General features: G+C 35.5%; 2 protein-coding genes across 2 annotated transcripts; both read left to right on the top strand.

Annotated features, from left to right (window-relative positions):
- The first annotated feature begins 2,384 nt into the window (after positions 1 to 2,384).
- LOC115448484 (peroxidase) lies at positions 2,385 to 8,856 on the top strand. Its single transcript, XM_030175909.1, has 12 exons — positions 2,385 to 2,561; positions 2,925 to 3,064; positions 3,284 to 3,448; positions 3,843 to 4,030; positions 5,458 to 5,653; positions 5,999 to 6,187; positions 6,330 to 6,474; positions 7,220 to 7,376; positions 7,470 to 7,643; positions 7,834 to 8,032; positions 8,273 to 8,378; positions 8,764 to 8,856. Exons 1-12 carry the CDS (start codon positions 2,437 to 2,439, stop codon positions 8,831 to 8,833), a joined length of 1,854 nt encoding a protein of 617 aa, XP_030031769.1. The 5' UTR covers positions 2,385 to 2,436; the 3' UTR covers positions 8,834 to 8,856.
- A 5,516-nt stretch (positions 8,857 to 14,372) lies between these two features.
- Positions 14,373 to 19,922, top strand: LOC115448485 (peroxidase). The gene is made up of 12 exons (XM_030175910.2): positions 14,373 to 14,551; positions 14,807 to 14,958; positions 15,804 to 15,971; positions 16,408 to 16,595; positions 16,762 to 16,891; positions 17,034 to 17,228; positions 17,456 to 17,603; positions 17,980 to 18,142; positions 18,215 to 18,382; positions 18,689 to 18,887; positions 19,238 to 19,343; positions 19,778 to 19,922. The coding sequence occupies exons 1-12, from the start codon at positions 14,409 to 14,411 to the stop codon at positions 19,866 to 19,868; spliced, it is 1,851 nt and encodes a 616-aa protein (XP_030031770.1). The 5' UTR covers positions 14,373 to 14,408; the 3' UTR covers positions 19,869 to 19,922.
- Positions 19,923 to 20,985: the final 1,063 nt, after the last annotated feature.

The raw sequence follows: 20,985 nt of genomic DNA, 5'->3' as shown, positions 1-20,985 counted from the left end.
ATATGTCTATCTTTTATGGTTGACTCACAATAACACGTGTAACACCCGATAGCTTAGTAGTTCGAAGCTTTCTCATTATATTTGTCTACTCTTACTTTATAACACTCTCAGTCATCCCTAATTAAAAAGTTAACATTATTAAATATTTCATAAAAAAGAATCATAGAAATCGGTATAGAAACACCGAAGTTATACATGAAATACGCTAATAATTATAAGCCATCACGCGTGAATACTGAATCATGCTATAAGCTTCCTTCGATTTCACCAGGATCCCATCATCAGACCCTGACCGGACAATCGGACCACCTGCATACCACCATACATTAAAAAAACATCCCGACAAATTGAGCACCTCCTCCATTTTTGAAGTCCGAAATCCACGCGGGCGAAGCTGCGAGCGGAAGCTAGTATATAATAATTTGATAATGAGATTTCGTTGCAAGCGATTATTTTGACTACAGGATGAATAGTTTATCTAAACCTCACCACACTCAGCCTCACATTTATGTTTCTAGTGCAATTAAGAAGTATAATTAATATTATTGCTTAATTGCTCATAAGCCTACAACCTCTTAGCTCAAGTGAAGAGCAGATCACAAGATACCTGATATATTTATAACATTCTGTTTTAAAAAGTGGTAAAATTACGACACGCACAAAAACTAACGTCACCCTGATTCCAAATTTAAAAAATGGTTCGAAATTTAAATTTTTTCGCCGTTATATTACGTGTACTGGTCTCTGACACGTGCGCTGACCATTAGAAACAGATGTCGACTCATGTGTGAATAATAATCGAGCCGCGCAGCCACAGTAACGATAGGGTGACGTGCGTAATCAGGTAAGGGTTCTACCAACATAACAAAAGGGACAAATTGTCCACTGGCCAAATTTTGAACGAATGACTTTTTATATCAATTTAAAACAGATTTTGGACAAATAACAAACGGTATAGGATAACCAACCGTGAAAATTCCTACGATCCCGGCTCATGAACTGGAATGTATGGGCACCGCCAACAATAGTTTTAGGGAGGTACGCCTGCACTTATGCACTACTTATACTTTACTGGCGAAGATTTGTGATAAGCATAGAACCATATACTGTGTTTAACCTCTACTGATATAATTTGTCTGTAAATCTTCCTAAAATAAATAAATAAATAAATACTACATAATATCATTTTTTTTTTCAAAAATAAATCGCGCGTTAAAATGCTTTATCATAAAAAAACCTCGGTGGTGTTCCCTTTGTTGCAGATTTATTCAGTGAGATATTTTTTGTGATTTATTTCTAGGCAGGGGATGCACGTGCACTTGCGCCCATGCTGGGATTTGAGTTTTCTCGGATTTGTTTGCTCCGTACTACGACAGGCTTGTCAACTTGTAGATTTATCCTACGCCAATCTTTATGAGCATAAAAGTGAGTTGGTATATTTTTTGCAATACAAAAAAGGTAAGAAACTACATGATGCATGACAGTCGATAGAAGAAAAATAGTTCTGTTTGAACAGTCACACAGTTAATTAAGTATAGGTAGATCATAAATTACTCGTAGTTAAACTGTACAAATAAAGAACGTCTATACCTATACACCAACTTTATAATAACAGATGGTAGGTAATAAGTAGGCCACTAAGTAGCAAGTATAGTACCCTCGCCATCAATAAATAGAATGGTATATAATTAATTATGGGTGATAACATACGATTTTAAAACAAATCATGGATGCAGATACTGCTGATTTTTTTTTAACTAATGTAAGTATGTGATCATTTTTGGTCATATTTAAGAAAACAAAATGGTAAAATAGTTTATTTTTCGGGCAAAAGGATATTCGGGATTACGGGCAATGTCTGGAATTTGTGCCAAATATGACGGTAAATTGCCACCAATCATATCAAGGGACTGATGCCACTTGGCGAAAAGTGGGTGCAGTGGTATCAACTCTGGCTACCACTTTGGGGACTAAGGCGTAGGGAGCGATTTTTTTGATTTTGGAAGTCTTTCTTGATTGTCATAAACAGCATCACACCTTTTTTTCCTTTTTAGTAATGAAGAAGGGTGTAACACATTTCACTTGAAAACTTGTGCGGGCGAGAGCACAAAACTTCAACGGCACACGTAGCTTGCACTAAATTTATAACTATGGTTCTGTTTTTCATTATTTCACAATATTTTTAAATATTTTCAATAATAAAAATATATCGAACAAATTAAATCGATATAATTTTGGGATACTCTATCTACACGTGTTATATTTATATTATTGATCTAACGTGATCACATATGTATAAAGGTGAGTCATATTAGGTATTGACACATTACAGTTGGATACACAGAAACGAAAATAAATATAGAAATAATAAAAAGAGAAGAGAGCTCACTTCACGTGCAATAACCAGTGAAAGGGCGATAAAAGAACTCGTCCAAAATGTGGAATTATTTTTATATTTTTAATTACATTTGTTGCATAAATGCTGTTACTTATAATACTTTCCATGGAGTTCCGGCAACAGCCGAAGAAATAGTTAAATTTCAAGAGAGAAAAAACGCTCAGTAAGTTCTAACGACTTATTAATCCTAAACATTTCACAAGGAAGTGATAATGATTCTAAAAAAGTAAGGTAAAGTAGGTTTTCATATTACCAAGACGTAGAAGCTCATAATATTTCACTTTTAGAGTTATTTCATTTAATCTAGAGCCAAGCCCTAATGCTACAAGCCCTATTTTTTTATTGTTTTCGAAGGCAGACGAACGTACAGCCTCTCTTTCTCTCAATTATCAACCAACCCCTTATCTTGCTCAAAAAGATAATTGTCTAGGTGTCGTTGCAAAAGATCCTCGAAACGTAAACAGGAGGTGTTACTGTCCGAGCATAAGTTGTTAATACGTCACGATATAATAATATAATTTTTCAGTATATGCTTATCCAACTTCGAGCCGTGTGATGAGAACGAGTGGAGCCGCGTGGATGGCTCCTGCGACAATCTGGAGCATCCTACTCTTGGCATGTATAACACTCCGATGTCGAGAATGTTGCCGGCCTATTATAGTGATGGTTAGTGGATTATTATTTATATCCCAGAACTACAAAGGATGGAGGTCATTTAAAAAATATATAAATGAATTTTTGAATTGTTTTTTATCAACAGTTCAAAAGTTTTCCAATATCAGTCCCAACCCGGAATTCCAATTCGAAATATCAAAGCTACAGCAAATGGAACATAACTACGCCATTGATGTGGTTTAGCCTAAGATTTAAAAATTATTTCAACAGGTTTCGAACCGAGGAAGACAAAATCAGGCAAAGACTTCGACCTCGCGAGACAATACCGCTTATCACTACTTAAAGTGGGTGAGGGAATTAATGAGGAATTAACTACCGCCGTCTCGTACTTTATGGTGTTCGTGACGGCTGATATAGGATCCGCTCATGATGTTGGTGAGTACTCAATGAAGGTAGATGTTAAGATATATAAGGTATCTCTTGGATTACTTATCATAAGCATTTACATGGTTAATGACAATATTACTATTAGAGCATTCGATATGAACTTCGGCTGTCAAGAAATGTATACATGCATAGTATTATGTATAAGCTCACATTTTTGTCCACCAAGTGAAATATATAATGTCTTGTTGTATGAAAGGCTACCAGATAAATACCAGATAATAGATATAATATCAAAAAATTCTAGACGAAGTAACTACGAGCTTGCTTTCATTCGAATCGAAAAGCGAACATGTTACTAATTGACTTGGCAATCCAACTCAATATTATAACTCACAGCTTAAGTACGTTACAAAACCAAAACGATATGTTTTTTTTTTTCTAGCAAATTATATACTCTCTCTAACGAATTGCTGTCAACCAGAAGGTTTAAGTAATCCGATGTGCACGCCAAACTATGTACCTGAGAACGATTACTTGCACAGATTTACTGGCATCACTTGCCTGAATATGACCAGACCGCTGTCGTTCCAGAGCTCAGGATGCGTAGCAGCTGACACGGTTCCTGAGAAGGCAAGTATATTTATTTTATACAGAACATCTATTAACATCGTCAGTTCGCAGAAATATTGCCGATATATCTTCCTTAATGAAAGTAACTCGGTCTTTGGTTGATTATCCACTGCTTGTGACTAAAATAAATTTTAATAATCCTGTTCAGTATTGGCGATGAAAAATCTTTTTTACAATAGAGTAGTTGACGACTTTTTTAAATACTTTTATCAAAAATATATTTCATCCAAAGTCTATCGGAAAAAGAATATACAAAATCCACGCAATAATAAATTAGTTATAAACAGTTTGAAAGCTTTGAACTTTGCTGAAAAGGGAAGGTGTCAAATTATAGTAATAGTGAAATGTGACGTCACCCAGTGCCACCGGCCAAAACGCTGCGTGAGTGAGAAAAGGACAACGCGATAACCCCACCACGCCGCGACTTTTGCTCACAATAATATTAGAAATATGAATATCTGCTTTATTTTTCAAACAATTTTGATGCTGATTTCACAGAAGAATTTATTTTTCATGTTATTTTCTGTTATTTATAAAATATTAAACTAAATCTAACGTACGAAGCTACCTTAAAGCACTTGCATAAACAAATTACAGAACTAATAATTTCATGGTTCAATCTGTAAAAGCTTTTGAGGATCTATGATATGGTGTGAGCGTGTACGTACCTGTTTTGTAGTAGCATTGACTTTGTTAGAAATATTTTAAACAAGAGTTTTGTTAAGAATCATGTCGCCTAACTATTAGTGGTGTGTCTACTGTTTTGCCCGTATGGGCAAACCAAAGCGGGAAAAAAAAGGTCGCGTCTTCGTTTCATATAAAATGCGTGTTAGAAAATAAAATAGGTATCCAATATCACTTCGTCCGTCTCGGAGAGCGATGGTGGTGCCGCGCACGCAATACATGCAATGCCACCGAGGCAAGTTACGTATTAGACACTTTCATCTAAAGACGATTTTGATCCATCGAGACCTCTGAAAGGAAATTCTTGTGCTTTTGAATAACAAACACACTGGCTATAATATGATTATTCTAGGCGCACAATTTGTTTAAAAAAATTCTCGCATACTGTGCATTATTATATATTGAAAAAAAAGCGGAGCTTTCGTTACGTACGCTGCATAAATGGTTAAATTTAGGCAATAATCATGTGTGACGGAATTGTTCGTCTTAAAAAGAAAGTAAATCTAAAAAATACATTATAAATTAAAGTCCCTCGCTGCAACTGTCTGCTTGTCTGAACGCGATAAAATCAAAAACGATCCAACGGATTTAGATGCAACTTGGTATGGAGATAGTTTGAGACCCTGGAAAGGACATAGGCTGCTTTTATTCCGAAAAAATATAATATATCGGGACTTCTATCCCAAAAAAGCAAAAGCCGCGAGCAAAAGCTAGTTACTAATGAAATTATAATTGTGTTTCAGATAAATTTGACAACAACCAATTTTGACCTATCGACGGTATATTCACACGCTGCGGGATCTATCAACCAAATCAGGGCCTTCGAAGGTGGTCGGCTTAAAGTTGAAGTTGTTGAAGACGGTATTTTTCCAAGCGACGCCAACGCCAACACTACCTGTTTCTTAAAGGAAGCTGCTGAGACAGGTTGCAGCAGGAATGGTATGCTCGTTGAATTGTTCGTAACTGATAAGCCTTTCGCATGAAGTCTCAGTTGGTACTGGTAGGAACTATCACTGTTCCTATATTCCCGCTAAGCAGTAGCGTGTGCGTACATCAGGTGAGTGCCGAGCTAAACTATAAACTTCAAAGGTCGTGTGGTGCTGCTACTATTTCAGACTATCGAGACGGTTACCATTAGGCGTTATCATACCCACATCATCATACTGTTATGTAAAAAACTTACTTTTAACCAACATCGAAATATCTTCACATTATGCCATTTATAACAAAATAGAAGTAGGGTAATTTCAAATTTTATAAGAACATAACATTATATTATTTCAGTTCCAAACGGTTTGCTCGGCACGAATATGCATGTCGTGTGGTTCTGGAGATTCCACAATCTGATCGCGGACACGTTAGCCAAGCTGAACCCCTGTTGGGATGATGAAACTCTGTTCAACACCGCGCGAGATATCAACGTTGCCTACTTTGTACAAATTCTGTATTATGAGTTTTATGCTATTATATTAGGTAAGTGCATATAGTAAAAGAACTGGGTCCGTCAAAAAGGTACTACCTATTACATGTTTAATATAACTACCAACTTCTTTTATGAAATTCACCCTACTTTATAACTTCATTGATACAAGTTGTATTTTATCCTTATTTTCAGGCAGGGATAATTTGATAAAAGAGGGAATTATCGGGTGTGACAATGGGTTTAGGGATCTTTACGATACCGAAGTTCATCCTGGATTATACAACGAATTCGGTTATGCTGCACGCTGGTTTCACGGCACGCAGGACGCGAGACAGCGGTATGTATAATTATTGACGGGTGGGTGCGGATTTATTTCATACTTTACTGGATGGACTGTACAAGTAGTTAAAACCTGAATAACAGCTCGGTTTGAAGAAGAGCGTGCTTGCATTCCTGCGATAATTAAGACCTCATGTCGATATTAGAAGGTCACGTCTACGTGATAATGGTGTATTCACAATATTCACTTTACCGTATGAGAATTAAAAAGACATTGGGCATTACAAGTGCCAAGAATACCAGGATACGTCCATAATTGGCTATTTGACAGTTTTTACTACAAAATTTGTAATACATATAATATATGATAGCTTGGACGGAACTTTATTGAACACGAACTTATTATACAGCATTTTTTGCATTAATAGAAATTGAAAATATTTAATTTTGTAAAATAAAATTGCGTTTGCTTTTCGAAGGCCTTGATTGAGCCATGTGTGAAGTCAATTTTTTTGTTTATGTTTTACTCATATTGTTATTATTCTGTGGATTTTTATAGTCACTTGTTTTGTTTATTAAATATGATGCCACCTCTCAAATGTCACGTGACCGACTGCTTTCGTCAGATATTTGAAATAAATTAAGTTTTTTTTTTTATTATATTGCAGTTATTCTAGAAAATGTTTAACTAAATTAAATTGTAAGGAGTACCTATGAAATCAACATGTCTTATTTGTAAAATAATTTTCCGAAAACTGTCTAGTAGCGAATTATATTAATTTAAATACGTGTGTGAATTCCAGAATGTACGACAAAAATGATAATTTCATTGACACGCTTGCTGTCGTCAACTACTCTCTTCGCTCGCAAAATCTAGCATTCAACAAAACTATGGAGGGATTGGCGCATGGCATCTATATGCAAGCTGCTGCAGCATTCGACGATACTGTACACCCTGATGTGAGATTTATTTTTGGATTATTATTATTTTCACAAAGTGTCCACTGTCTCTTAGCAAACGCAGTTTATATAAAAATTGCCTTTCACTTACAGCTCGCTGATCTTGGTCTTGGTGGATTTCAACGTTCATTTGACATCCTTACAGCTGACTTGTCCAAGGGAAGATATTTTGGATTCGCCCCCTACAGCCAATACAGAGATTTATGTACCGACTACACTATCAAGCATGAGAAATTCGAAGACTTAAACTACCTCATGAGTGCTTCAGTGAGTTTTAAATATATCTTTTTTATCTCTCGGTTCATAGTTCATAGTAAAAGAATTTTAAGTTTTAAAAATATTAAATAATTATTTAAATTATATTTCTTACATAGAGGATATTAATGTAAAATAATCGCATTGTACATGAATTTGATCCATTATTATATTATTAACATATTAAATCTAAATTTCACAGAAAATAGAAGAGCTCCAAATACTTTACGAGCATTTAGAGGATGTTGAGCTGATGGCGGGTATTTGGTCTGAGAACCTGATGGAAGGAGCGTGGGTACCGCCAACCGTCTACTGCCTTACCATGAACCAACTGAAGAGAAGTGTGGCCAGTAACCGTCATTGGTACGAAAGACCCAACAGACCACACGCTTTCACCAAGGGTAATATTTTTATACATATTTTAGTTTTACAGACTACTTGTCAGTAGAATTTTTTTGACAGAAAAATTGACATTGAAGTTTTAACTTTAACGAATTAATTTTATTTTCGAGATTAGTGATTGAATACAACTTTATGTATAGTATATACTTATGAAAGGTATTGGTGTCTTTATTATAGTATAATCCTTTTAAGAATTGCAGTATTTATAGTAATTAATGCATCATTTTTATATAACATAGCACAATTATATGAAATCCGGAAGGCGTCGCTGGCCGGCCTGCTGTGCGCAGTTGGAGATGGTATTTCCGAAATCCAACCACAAGCTTTCTTGAGAATTGGCCCCGGGTAAGATTACTAATAACATGTTACATCCACTAGCAAACCCCTAAACTAACAGCACAATTCACAATGTTTGCATGACGAGATGATGAGAGAAATTTATAAGTAGTTTATCAAATTGGAAGGATGAAAGTTTAAGTATTTTAACACGAAGAGAAATACAGGTTTTTTAAGTTTTCTGTAACGCGCGCAAAATTTAGACAATCATAAAAATGAAATGGATTATATATCAATAAACTTATTGTTATAGTACCTAATACCTATACATTATAACCCGTGTATAAGTTCAAGGAGATTTCAAAAGACCCAACCACAAAAACGCCATTTTCATTTAAATATTTCAAAAATTAATATGAAGTATGGAAGATTGAAAGTTATTCTTTTCTCACAGGAATTATAAGGTGAGCTGCAAGTACATACCAAGATTAGATCTCACTGCATGGAAGGACAGAAGTTGTTAATAAACAAATCACTTTAAAAAATATCTATTGGTTTTATTTTCCTAGCATTTAAGATGGCCCATAATTAGCTGCATGTGTTGCATGCTGTATGGCGGAAGCAGAACTATTGTCATGAGATTTTGGGGAAGTGTTTGTCCAGCGTACTCGTAAAAATAGCAGTTAAAAGTTTTTAACAGTATTATAATAATAGATTTCTGCTGTTTATGTCCATTTGCGTCGTTTATCATTAGGCAAACGCCTATCTTGTTATTCAGTATAAAAATTGTGTACTGTGTGTAATTACTTAGTTGGGACTAGAACGATCTGCGGAGACAAATGTCAGCAGGCTTAAAACCCAGGTACACACTTCTAACATTCCGTACTGATGTATGTATAATCGTGAGGAGACTTACATCCCTTGGGAATCTCAAAAACAATTTTGACGGTATGTGGAGACCACGTACCGGTAAGCATAACGTTGGATGTCCTGCAATGTGGATAGACGACTTGATAAAGATCGCAGGAACACGCTGGATGCAGGCCGCTTTCGATATGTCTATCTGGAAAGCTTTAGAAGAGGCCTATGTTCAACAGTGGACTTTAGTGGTTGATGATTTATTTTTTTTAATTTACTCTATATATAAATTGTCTGAAGTTGTCAGAGATCTTAAATACCTAGTACATTATTAATATCCCTTATTATAATGATATATAATACAATTTACCAATATATTATAGCCTAGTTAGCCATAGCCTAGTTGGGTGTGGAACGGACTGCCAAGACGAATGTCCGCAGGTTCAAATCCCAAGGGCACACACCTCTGACTTTTCTAAAGACCATGTGTGTATTCTTTGTGAATTTATCGTTCGCTTTAACGGTGAAGGAAAACGTCGTGAGGAAACCTGCACACCTGAGAAGTTCTCTATAGGAATTTCGAAGGTGTGTGAAGTCTACCAATCCGCACTAGACTAGCGTGGTGGACTAAGGCCTAATCCCTCCCTCCCAGTAGTAGAGGAGGCCCGTGCTCAGCAGTGGGCAAATACATCATACAGGGATGATATTATTTTATTATATTATTATTATTACTGTGGCTGATGATTATGATGATGATATATGTGAAGTCTGCCAATTCGTACTAGGTTAGCGTGATGGACTAAGGTTTAAACCTTCTCAGTAGAGACGCGGTCCTTATTCAACAGTCGGTAGTATAAAGAACTAGGCTGTTATTATTATATAAAATATGTAGAAAATATTTTTTCCGCTGCCAAAATAAACTTTTACAACTGTGCTAATCGCGAAAAATAAAAATATCACGAGGTCCCTCATGTCAACAGCAGTTTCACTTGTCAGGTGCAAGCCTTCCGTCTGGCTGGTTCATTGTTTCTTATATTTATATGAAAAATGCACGGACACGTTTTGTAAAACGTGATGAAAATATTTTTTCATTATTGATGTTTTAACTGTTTGATTCAAGTACAAGGTTATGATTATGATTTTAACCATGATATAAAAATGGCTTCTGTTTGGTTGTATATAATATGTAGATGTAGATAAAAGAAGGTCCATAGATAACATAAACAGCAATTATATAACTGGTGCAAGTCGATTTTTTTCTCTTACTTGTAGAAAAAATTACATAATAGCAACCCTACTTGGAAATAAAAAAAGCGAATACCAACAACAACTTGATGAATTTACTCTGCCTCTAATATCTTCTAAACTGTAACATGACAAAACCACATTGCTTAGCGAGAAAAATAGACAAAGCGATATGTGCATTCTTAGTACCTATACGAATACACCATCTATTTTCAGTATGCATGTAGTATGGGAACAGAGTTTTATTGTCAAGAAAGAAATTACATTGCGTCGTTTAAAGATCAATGTAGAATTTCGTATTGGTACTCGTGCTGTTACTTTTATTATATTTTAAATTTATTATCGGGTGCTCTCTTGAAATAAAAATGAAATACTTAGTCTTAATCACAAACTTTATTCTTTACTGTATACAAAGATCTCTGCATCGAGTTTTCGTGCCGACTCCTTTTTTTTTCAATGAACGCCTGTCAGCGTTTCCTTCTTACTAAGTTATTTCTTTCTATTTGTTTATTGAATTCAAGGACTTTTCCAATGAAAAGAAATATTAATTCAGAATTTTTGTAAAAAAAAAAAAAAAATTCCAATAATCGAAATCTGGGCTTATATCTAGAGAATCTGAATGCTATTGCGTTATTTATAAGGATGTTTTTACGATTTCTAAGAAGCTATACGAATAAGCTTCGCGTCCGGTTGCCCATTCTATGAGAAAAATACGACTTTCGGATGTCAATTGGCAACACATTAACTTGCATAAGTTGTTTATCCTGTCAAAGTGACGTCACTGCATGTCGGGCTAAATATACCGGGAAACAAAATAACCAAATACGTGGAATATCTTACTTAATTCATCTAGTAGGGATAGGTTGATGTGGCTATGGAGGTAACACATTGCTTGTTCCTAGATTCAACTACTATGATTAATAGACGTAATCTAGCTTCTATGACCGCCGATGAAAAATAAAACTGACGAATGCAGTTATAATTTGTTAGAAAAATTCAATCAATTTATAAAAGGATAAAAAACCCGCTATAAAACACAAACCATCATACTAATGTTGAAATTATTTGACTGTAATAAGTTAGATTAACCATTGGAATACTAACTTGAGCTCTTCACCGTATGTATAGTCACAAACCAGACGGGTCAGGTCAGACTGGAAAAAACTTCATGCATCCTCCCAGTTTCCACTCAAACGGAACCGTGGTAAAAGCTAGTGTATTTTTAAAGTCAATAAAGTGTTCGATTGTTAGAACCGTTCGGAATTCCGAGCCGCGAACGCTGACTCAATTTGTTCGCTTTGTATGCAATATTCGTATTTTGTGATCGATGTGGATGAGCGTTTTAACGCTGCGTCTTTTTAACGGCACGACCAGCCGCTCGTCTGACTTTCTTGCTTGTAGAAAGCCGTAAAACTATTGAACGGAATGTGAAGAAATAATCACAGATAAAAATTTGTATATAGAAACTGAATATCCGAAGGTATATTTTATTTTTATTTGTTGAGTATTTTTTTCCGGAATTCATTTTAGTCCAAACGAAGTCGCAAGCAAGTATATGTTATTGCCAACCATATAATATCCATAACTAATATTTGTTTCTTTTGTTTCGCGACGATACATTATCTTTAAATATCTGCTTTTATGCTGGTCTTATTGGCAAGATATTTTATACATTATATTATTTTTATTATTGCCAAAAATTTCAGGGTCACAGATGTGAAACGTGTTTATCTATTCGAATTGTTTCGATGAAAAACATATTTTTATTGCCTACTTGGACGTACGAGTGATGACTTTCATAATAGCGAATTTGGTTAGTTTTAATGAATGGTCACAATTGCCCAGGACAGTCGCCTTAGTTTCACGAAGCCAAATCCTAGAAAGCAAGGTTGCATAACGTGAACTTAAGCTTTATCGTAAAGGAGTTAGGTAGAATTTCCATCAGCGTACCTACATTTTGCTTAACTTATGTTTTTCCTATAATTCATTGCAATAGAGAGCGATCCTATTACTATATTAGGCTCAATTTCTAGTGTTTGTTTTTAATGGTAAGTTATAGTACGTAAGCAGAATATTTTTTCCGTCCTCAGTATATATTTCATCCGATGGGCCCTCAAGAGAGTATCTTATTGGTTTTTTAAAAAAATACAAATATGACAATGAGCGTAGTGGTGCATCAAGCCGGAGATCGCGCCTCGTGGACAAGACTGCTGAATGACCTTGGACGAGATCACGATCCTCAGAAATGAGGGGCCAACTAAAGAGGGAGAAAAGCAAAGATGACTGTCATTAAACCAAATAAAATGTTGAAGAGCTTTTTGCATACTTTTTATGCAGCTTAATTGAGTTGGTTTCAGAAGGGTCATGTCGCTGTCTCACAAAAATTCGAAATGATAGCTTTATGATACGATACGTATTCTAATTAGGAAGAATATATGCAACATCTATATCTTAAAGTTCTAACCGAGGCGTTTTTTTTCCTGTGTATACGAGCGTTTCGTTTGACGCAGAGCCATAACCTTTTTATTTACACGAGAGCATTCTTCGCCCGACGTGTATATCACACATTAGCATAAATCGATATCGTAAATGTAATAGACTTTATGGTCATCCGGTCTCTTAATATATTGCTTGTGACGAGTGTTCGGGAATTTTAAAGAGAATTCTATGGGATTGCTTTTAAATAAATATCTTCTATCGTCTTATAAGTCTCCCGGTACTATGCTTGAGTCAAGACTCGTGAAGTTCTTGGATCAGTGCTCAGGAAATTTAATCTACGTAACTTCTTGAGTTCACAATCTATATTTTTATATACCTAATTAAAAACCAGACTAGCAAACCGCTCGTATGATGCTAAGCTATAAGATCAGCCAAAAACCTACTAAGACTATGCTAAACTTGGAATTACAAAGCACTGCGTGACATTCAACTGGGCTCGTTACCTTGGGACATATATCATAATATTCAGTAATTATGCTGGCTGCAATTTTTTTTCAAACTAAAATAGCCATTCCTAACGGATCCAGACCCTCACAGACGCGAGAGCTACTACTAAGTATAGTTGCTCCTCAGAATTTGAATTTGCGTCCAACATGTCGACAGCTTTGCTCAATCTTACGTTTGAAATATAATGTTAATTCGGAAAGTGTATTACAAGGATTTTAGCTCCCTGTATTCAGTTTATGAATGAGAATGCGTCAATCATGGTTTAAAAACAAAACTATATATGCTTAATACAAATATACCTAACTACCACCACTAAACATACAGTTCCAACTCCAAACCAAATATTTAGTTTAATACAATAAGGATAAATGAAATAATTCATTTGCAGATTCTTAATAAGAAAATATTGTATTCATACCTCGTACATTCAGGGTTTTAATTTTTAATTCCGTGTATTTGAATTTCTGTCTATTGTGGGAGGTGTGTTCTATCATGTCTCTATTATGTGAGGACTTCGCAACATACTTTTAGCCATATGTCGTAAACGATTACACAAAATCTTTACGATTACCTGCTTAAAGTTTATTTCCCAAGTTATTAAGGGATTTAGTTGCGGGTAAATATAATGTTACCAAAAACTAACACAGAGTTCTGCGACCTGAAAATGGAACCCATTACCTCCTTATCCTCCGTCCGTATACAATACCATAAGATCAAGGTAACGATACTAAATTATGTTTGCATGAAGCCTAGTCAAAATCTACAAGCTATATTCAGACCTACAAAGTTCAGCAGCGACATATATCTTCGGATTCTTCAAACATGGCTTCGAACCTGCGACACCTTGTTTATCAACCACTTCAACGTCCATGAGTCTTTTCACAGTAACAACTTCAGCGTACAAACTTGACTAACACACTATAATATATTCAGATAACGTTGTATTAAATTAAAACAGCTTAACAAAATATATTGCCAAAACATCTGAGCTAACAGACGATTTGGATAAATGTGATCGAATTTCTTTAACACCTTACTGAAGATTTGGTGATGGACGGGTGTAAAAGTATTATAGTACCTCTAGTGCTACTGCTTGCTTGGCGAGTGAGTTGCGCTGATTATTATAGCTCCTACTATGGTGCTAAACTAACCAGTGCACAAGTAGACGCATACAGAAGCAACGGGACTTTGGCGTGAGTAGTATTTTTAAAATAACATTTTCCTACTTTGTCTCCGCTCAGGTCTGTCTCTGGATTAAATTAGCATATAGTACCTACCTATTACCTACTACAATTAATTAAAAGTCACTGTTAAAACAAATATAGTTTGAATCTTTTATTTATTTGGTATGCTATTTTTTTTATCACGTGTATAATTGTTTGTCGAGGAAAAAATGTCTTGATAGAGCGAATTCGTTTGTTCGTGCTATATTTTGTTTATTTTTCTAGAAACTGCACCAACGTCGTAGAACCATGTAACCCAAATGAACCAAGACGTATTAATGGAACCTGCAATAACCTTAATAATCCTACAAGAGGAGCCACGAGGACACCCTACTATAGGTTATTAGACGCGAGTTTCGTCAAAGCCTCTGACTCTGGTAGGTATAATGGCAGCCTTTTTTGTTTTCGGGAGAAAATGCTATTTGCTACTATTGTCCAGCCTCAGGGGTAACTAAACTTTGACGTCACTGGTGTTAAAACTCAGTGTTAAGCCATACCTATAACAGTATAACTTCCTGCCATAACTCAACTACATAAAATAACTGCAATTCCTGTCAGCCAGATTAAGGGCATATATTTTACAGTCGAAAACAGTAAATAATCCCAATTTGTATCTCAGATAGATCCTTAGAATAAACTGGTCATCTATTAGCATGCCGATTTTTTTCTCAATTATATATTTTCGCGGCGGTTCAGATCATTTATTGATTCAGCCGTTAATAGCGTCAACCACTAAAGCTTAAGGAAACAATATACGTCTGAGCATATTTACTGCGAGTTTAAAAACACCCGCAGTGAAATTTATCAAATATCTTTCAGTAAATAAATAGAAGGTGGAAAGAAATGAGGGTCCAACGTCAATATTATACAATTATGACATCAGACAAGAACTTAGCGATTATACTATTTCTAGTCAGTGCAACGGTCTGGTCTTAGGTTTGATCTGAGAGTACCCAGATCTATTTGGAAGCTTTTTAAAATAATTGTAATCACGCTTTGATAGTGAAAGAAAATATTGTGAATAAAGCTAATGTATAGATTGTTCCTCGAAAGGCTTTTATCATCCCCACCCAGTGTGCTAGTATTGGATTTTAGTATACTAGAGTATACTCCAGTATCAAATTACGTAGTACATTATAATATAAGGTGTTTTAGATTTTGCTATTTGAATAAACAGTCTCCTGGAAAGTCATTGGGTATTAAAATTATAAATTGTTTTCAGTATTTAACCCAAGAGTATCAGCATGTACTGGTGCCTCGCTAGCGGGCGCGAGAGACCTCCGCCGTACACTCCTGGTCGACGGTCGCGTTGAAGACGACAAGCTCACTCATGCGGTCACTCACATGTCCGTGTTTTTCGCTACTGACATCACCAACACACAGGATACCAGTAAGATACTACATATTATACTTTTGTAGAAACTGGTTTATGTTGTTGCTAAAATAATTTAATATTCGTTATAAAGGAATATTTTAAATTTTAAAGCATTATTAAACTGGTAGAGTCATCATCATCATCATCAGCCTATATCTCTGTCTACTGCTGGACATAGACCTCCTCCAACTGGTAGAGTACCGGGTATATTTTGTTCATGATTCTATAGTGACTAAAGTACATAATGGTGAAAATCCCGGCGTAATAAGTTGTGCCGTCAATTCATGTTTAAGAATCAGGTCTTCACATTTAAAACGAAAGCTCATAAAATTCTGCCAAGGACGCAATGTCTTTCGCTGATCGATATTTTATTTGGTTTACGTTGTACATACCAGTAAGTGTAATGTAATAACTTTCCTGTATCTGAATAAAAATAATACAAATATTTCAGCAAACTACGTTGTTTGGAGGCCGTATTGCTGTAAGCCAGAAGGTGCTAATGACCCCCAATGCGCCCCGAATCTAGTGCCAGCTGATGACTACGTCCACCGCTTCACCAATATTGGATGTCTGAACATGACCAAGCCTCTCACCTTCCAGACTTCAGGATGCCTTGCCCAAACTACAACTCCCCTTAGAGTAAGAGAATTCAATGATTTGGTTTTATTTGCTATGATTAGACAAGCAGGTCACTTTAAAGTGTCACAGCTGCTTGAATTAAGTCAATATTCACAACTTTCAATAGTCCAAGATATTTGATGTTAAAAACTATTCTATGCTAACGATAAATTATATGTTATATCAGATTGTAGATGCTACGCCGCTGTTCGACTTATCTCCAGTTTACGGTAACGTCGATGAACCAGCCAGGAGGACCAAAAGCGGCGGAGAACTTAGAATAGAAACAATTGACGGTATCATGTTCCCGCCTACATGTAAGTGTATGGAAATGGCATATTCTTCTTAGTCGTAACACTTTTTACAGAACGATCGTGGTTGTCATATAGTGTTTTCCAATACATAAATATAGGTACATATTCGGTGCAAACTTGTTTTAAACTAATGTGTTTCTTTTAGCTGGATTAAACCTATTGCTCGGTGTAAACTTTATCGGAATCATTTTCTTCTGGCGGTTCCACAACCACATCGCTAAGAAGATAGCCGAAGTCAATCCTTGTTGGACTGATGAACAAATTTTCCAAACAGCTAGGGAAATCAATATAGCTAGTGGCAGCCAGATATTGTACTATGAACTCATGGCAACCTTGATGGGTGAGACAATCCAACTATTATAGACAAATGTTAATGGGGATGTTTGAATGTTGTATACATAACTATTCAGTTTAGTTATCATTGCTATTGCATAATGATAATAAAGCTAGAATGTGATAAAAAAAATATATTTATTTCACTACAACCAACTGTAGTTGTATTTTCATAAGTTAGAATATTTTTAAATTAGTGAATTTATTCATACTATTCTTCGAATGTATTTTCAGGTGCTGATAATCTTATCGCTGATGGTGTCTTAGCAGAAGATCAAAGTACTTTCAGAGACCCATATGACCCTACTGTTATACCACAGATTTCATTGGAATATCCTGCCGTATTACGTTGGATGCACTTGATGCAAGACGGCGCATTGAAGTAAGTTTTACTTCTTTATATTATTGGGCACCCGTTTGAAATATCGAACAGCATCAAGTATAAAAAAATATGAATACTCGGTGCACAAAAACGCCAGCCAACTTATCATACAGCTAGTCACGGCGGACATTAAAGTTACATGTCAAATCCTAACAATACTTCTGTTTTATCTTATATTTAATTTCATAAGATTTTTTGCATGGTCTTTCTACATCTTACCCTTATAAGACGAAAGGTTAGTGAAATACTCCTCTGTTTGACTCAATAAGGATAAGGCGAAATGCCTTTTTATTATTTTAATGGATCACCTATTTTATTACGCGCTGACGACTTATTTCTTTAGTGTGCATGAAATAATAATTATCTATTGTTTTAGATTCTACGACTCAAAAGGTACTTATCTCAACAATTCCTTCCCCATGGTGAATCTCACTTCGAATATAAACTTCATCAAACGAAATGGCAATATGGCGTACATCACCCAAGGATGCTTCAGACAACCCACTGGTAAAGTGAATGACGCTGTTGTAGACCCAGATGTAAGTTTCAAATTCTACTTCGGATCATAGAAAATAAGAGATACAGGAATTAAATTGATTTTGTTCTTTCAGCTCCTCAATTTGGGACTTGGAGGTCTCCAAAGATCGAACGACATATTGACAAATGACTTGGCTAAGAACAGATACTTCGGTTTCCCACCTTACGTTAAGTACAGGGAATTCTGTTCTGGAGAAAAGGTGACCTCATTTGAAGATCTGAGCTCAATTATGCCTTATTGGGTAAGTACCACTACAACTTATTATTTGTAAGAATCAATTTTTATACAAGATCTTTATTTAAAAATGTTTTATCTTATAAAAAAAAGCTCCGGGAGGTAATATTTCGATTATTTAATCAATAAAACAGTAGCCGTTCAAGGTCTATTATTATTATAAGACTTATCATGACGAAAAACATAGTGTAAGCTTAATAATTTGAAATTCTGAGTAGTGTCACCTTTGAGTATGAAGTTTACCATTAATGATTGTTATTACTCATTTGTAAAAAACAAGAGAGAACAGGTATTATTGATTGTTTATTTTCAGGCGATAGATGCTTTGAAATCTAAGTATAGTTGCTTTGAGGACATTGATTTATTGGCGGGTGTTTGGATGGAAAGCATAATAGACAATGGATATGTACCGCCTACTTTCTACTGCATTGTCAAAGAACAGTTGCTACATAACATCAAATCTGATAGACATTGGTACGAAAGAGCTGACAGACCAAATGCTTTCTCTGAAGGTATTTATACTAAGAATTAATGTGCAACTCTTTGGTAATAATATAAAGCTGTAATTTTTATTTATCGGAACACTGGATTAGAGTCGAGCCTATCATGATGACGGAAATAAAATTTAAATTGATAGATAAGGTGTTACCAGAGTATATTTTTATAAAATTCGCAAAAATCTGTTATAATTTTTTAATGCTCTTTATTATTTTTTCTACTTGTCATCCCACTCTAATATGGGGTCGGCAATACATTTTTCCGAGCGAGGAATAAGTTCAGTTAGTTTATACGGTCTGTTTCCAAGTTGACAATCCTTCACCAAATTCTTGATGAGTTAATAAAAAAATATTCAACTTCGCAGAACAATTGTGCGAGATAAGAAAAATCACGACTGCCAGAATGCTGTGTGACATCGGAGACTCGGTCAGCGAAATTCAGCCGAGGGCGTACGAATTAGCGGGAGATGAGTATGTTCATATTTATTCACGTTTAATTCTTGAATTGCTTGTTTCTATTAACTAGTAAACGAATCCAAGATGATCACAATTTAGCATAAAGTAATTCGAGATGGTTAAAATCTTATTTTTCGAGTTGTAAACGTAAGATTGACACAATTTAATGAAGTAACAAGCAATTTACTTCACGCATCATCTACCTGCTTAAGCACTCCAAGGTAATGCACTTCGATCATCATCGGCAAAGATGACTATTCTTCTGCCCGTATGCTATGCTATACGTAAGCTGCCCGAAGGTTTTTGGATGAGCAGGATGGATTTTATGACATGTTCTCTGATGTTAAAAAACATGAACTTTTGACGGACCTGAGAATCAAATCTAGGCTAGAGGCTATCACTAGACCAAGGAGGAATACTCATTCACATTATCTCTATTTTTGTTCTAGCAACGTGGTCGTCCCTTGCAGCGAAATTCCTGACATGGACTACTCAGTATGGGCCGACAGCACTTGCTCTGAATTAAAATCCAAACAATAGGCAACTGATTGATGATATTATTATAACTTTTTTTAATAAAGTGGTTCCCATATTTTTTTATCTTTTACTGCCATCTTAAAAACCTAGGCTGTATCTACCGATGAGCTGGGCACAGAATCCAGTATTTCAAACGCTATGCATAGCAAATGATGCAGCCCATAGTAATAATTGTGGTGTCAAATAGCTCGCAAAATGATACTTGACGGGCGAGAATGATATCTATGTAAATATTATAATTAGGTCATAATAAAGTTTATGTTTGGAGTCCTGGTGAAGAATATCTTTTACGACTGAATTATAAACAGTGAAACTACTGCTTTATGATCACTCATAAGAAGTTTAAAATCTCTGAGTGGCTACTTTTTATACCGAGAACAAATTTTACCATAGACAAAACTGCGGGCGAAAGCTAGTATAATTACATAAGAATCAGGCGATGAGCACGGAATTTCGGATTGTAAAAATAGCAATTTACCTTATGGAGCTTATATACGGTAACTTGTGGCAAAATTAAATTAATGAAGCCTTTAGTTTACAAGAGGCTTAAGGTTGTCCCTATGGTTTAGCCTCGACCCAGGTAAACTATTCGCACAGCGCAACGGCGACCGTTGCGGCGTGTTGATGTTCATTCATATTGCGAACTAGGCAAGTAAATCTGAAGAAAAAAACCTAGATACCAGTGCCTCCATGATTAAATCGAAAATTAACGTGTTATAAGGCTAAAAATTCCGTGACTAAATTACTTTGAATCATTAAAACTAACTCGTAATAAAGCGGAGAAGATAAATAAAATTTTTCCCATATTTACTTTAAATTCATTTAATTGAAATTTCCGGCCACCACATGCAATTAATACATGGTAATAAATAATATAATAAATTCAGCCCTGTATTATATACTGTCCAACTGCTGGCCAAGGGCCTCCTATACTACTGAAAGTTATACATGGTAGTAATACGATGAAATATAGCATCGTCAAGGTAATATCTACTTACCTTGATGGTAGATTAGGGCCGGATTCCTGTGTATCTACGATAATTCACATGTACATGGAAACACTGCTGGCGACTGATAATCAGGACAACCAGTGTTGAAGGCCATAACGTACGCGCGATGG

The sequence above is a fragment of the Manduca sexta genome, chromosome 26, assembly GCF_014839805.1.
Source record: "Manduca sexta isolate Smith_Timp_Sample1 chromosome 26, JHU_Msex_v1.0, whole genome shotgun sequence".
Lineage (NCBI taxonomy): Eukaryota > Metazoa > Arthropoda > Insecta > Lepidoptera > Sphingidae > Manduca > Manduca sexta.
This window is presented reverse-complemented; position numbering and strand designations above follow the sequence as displayed.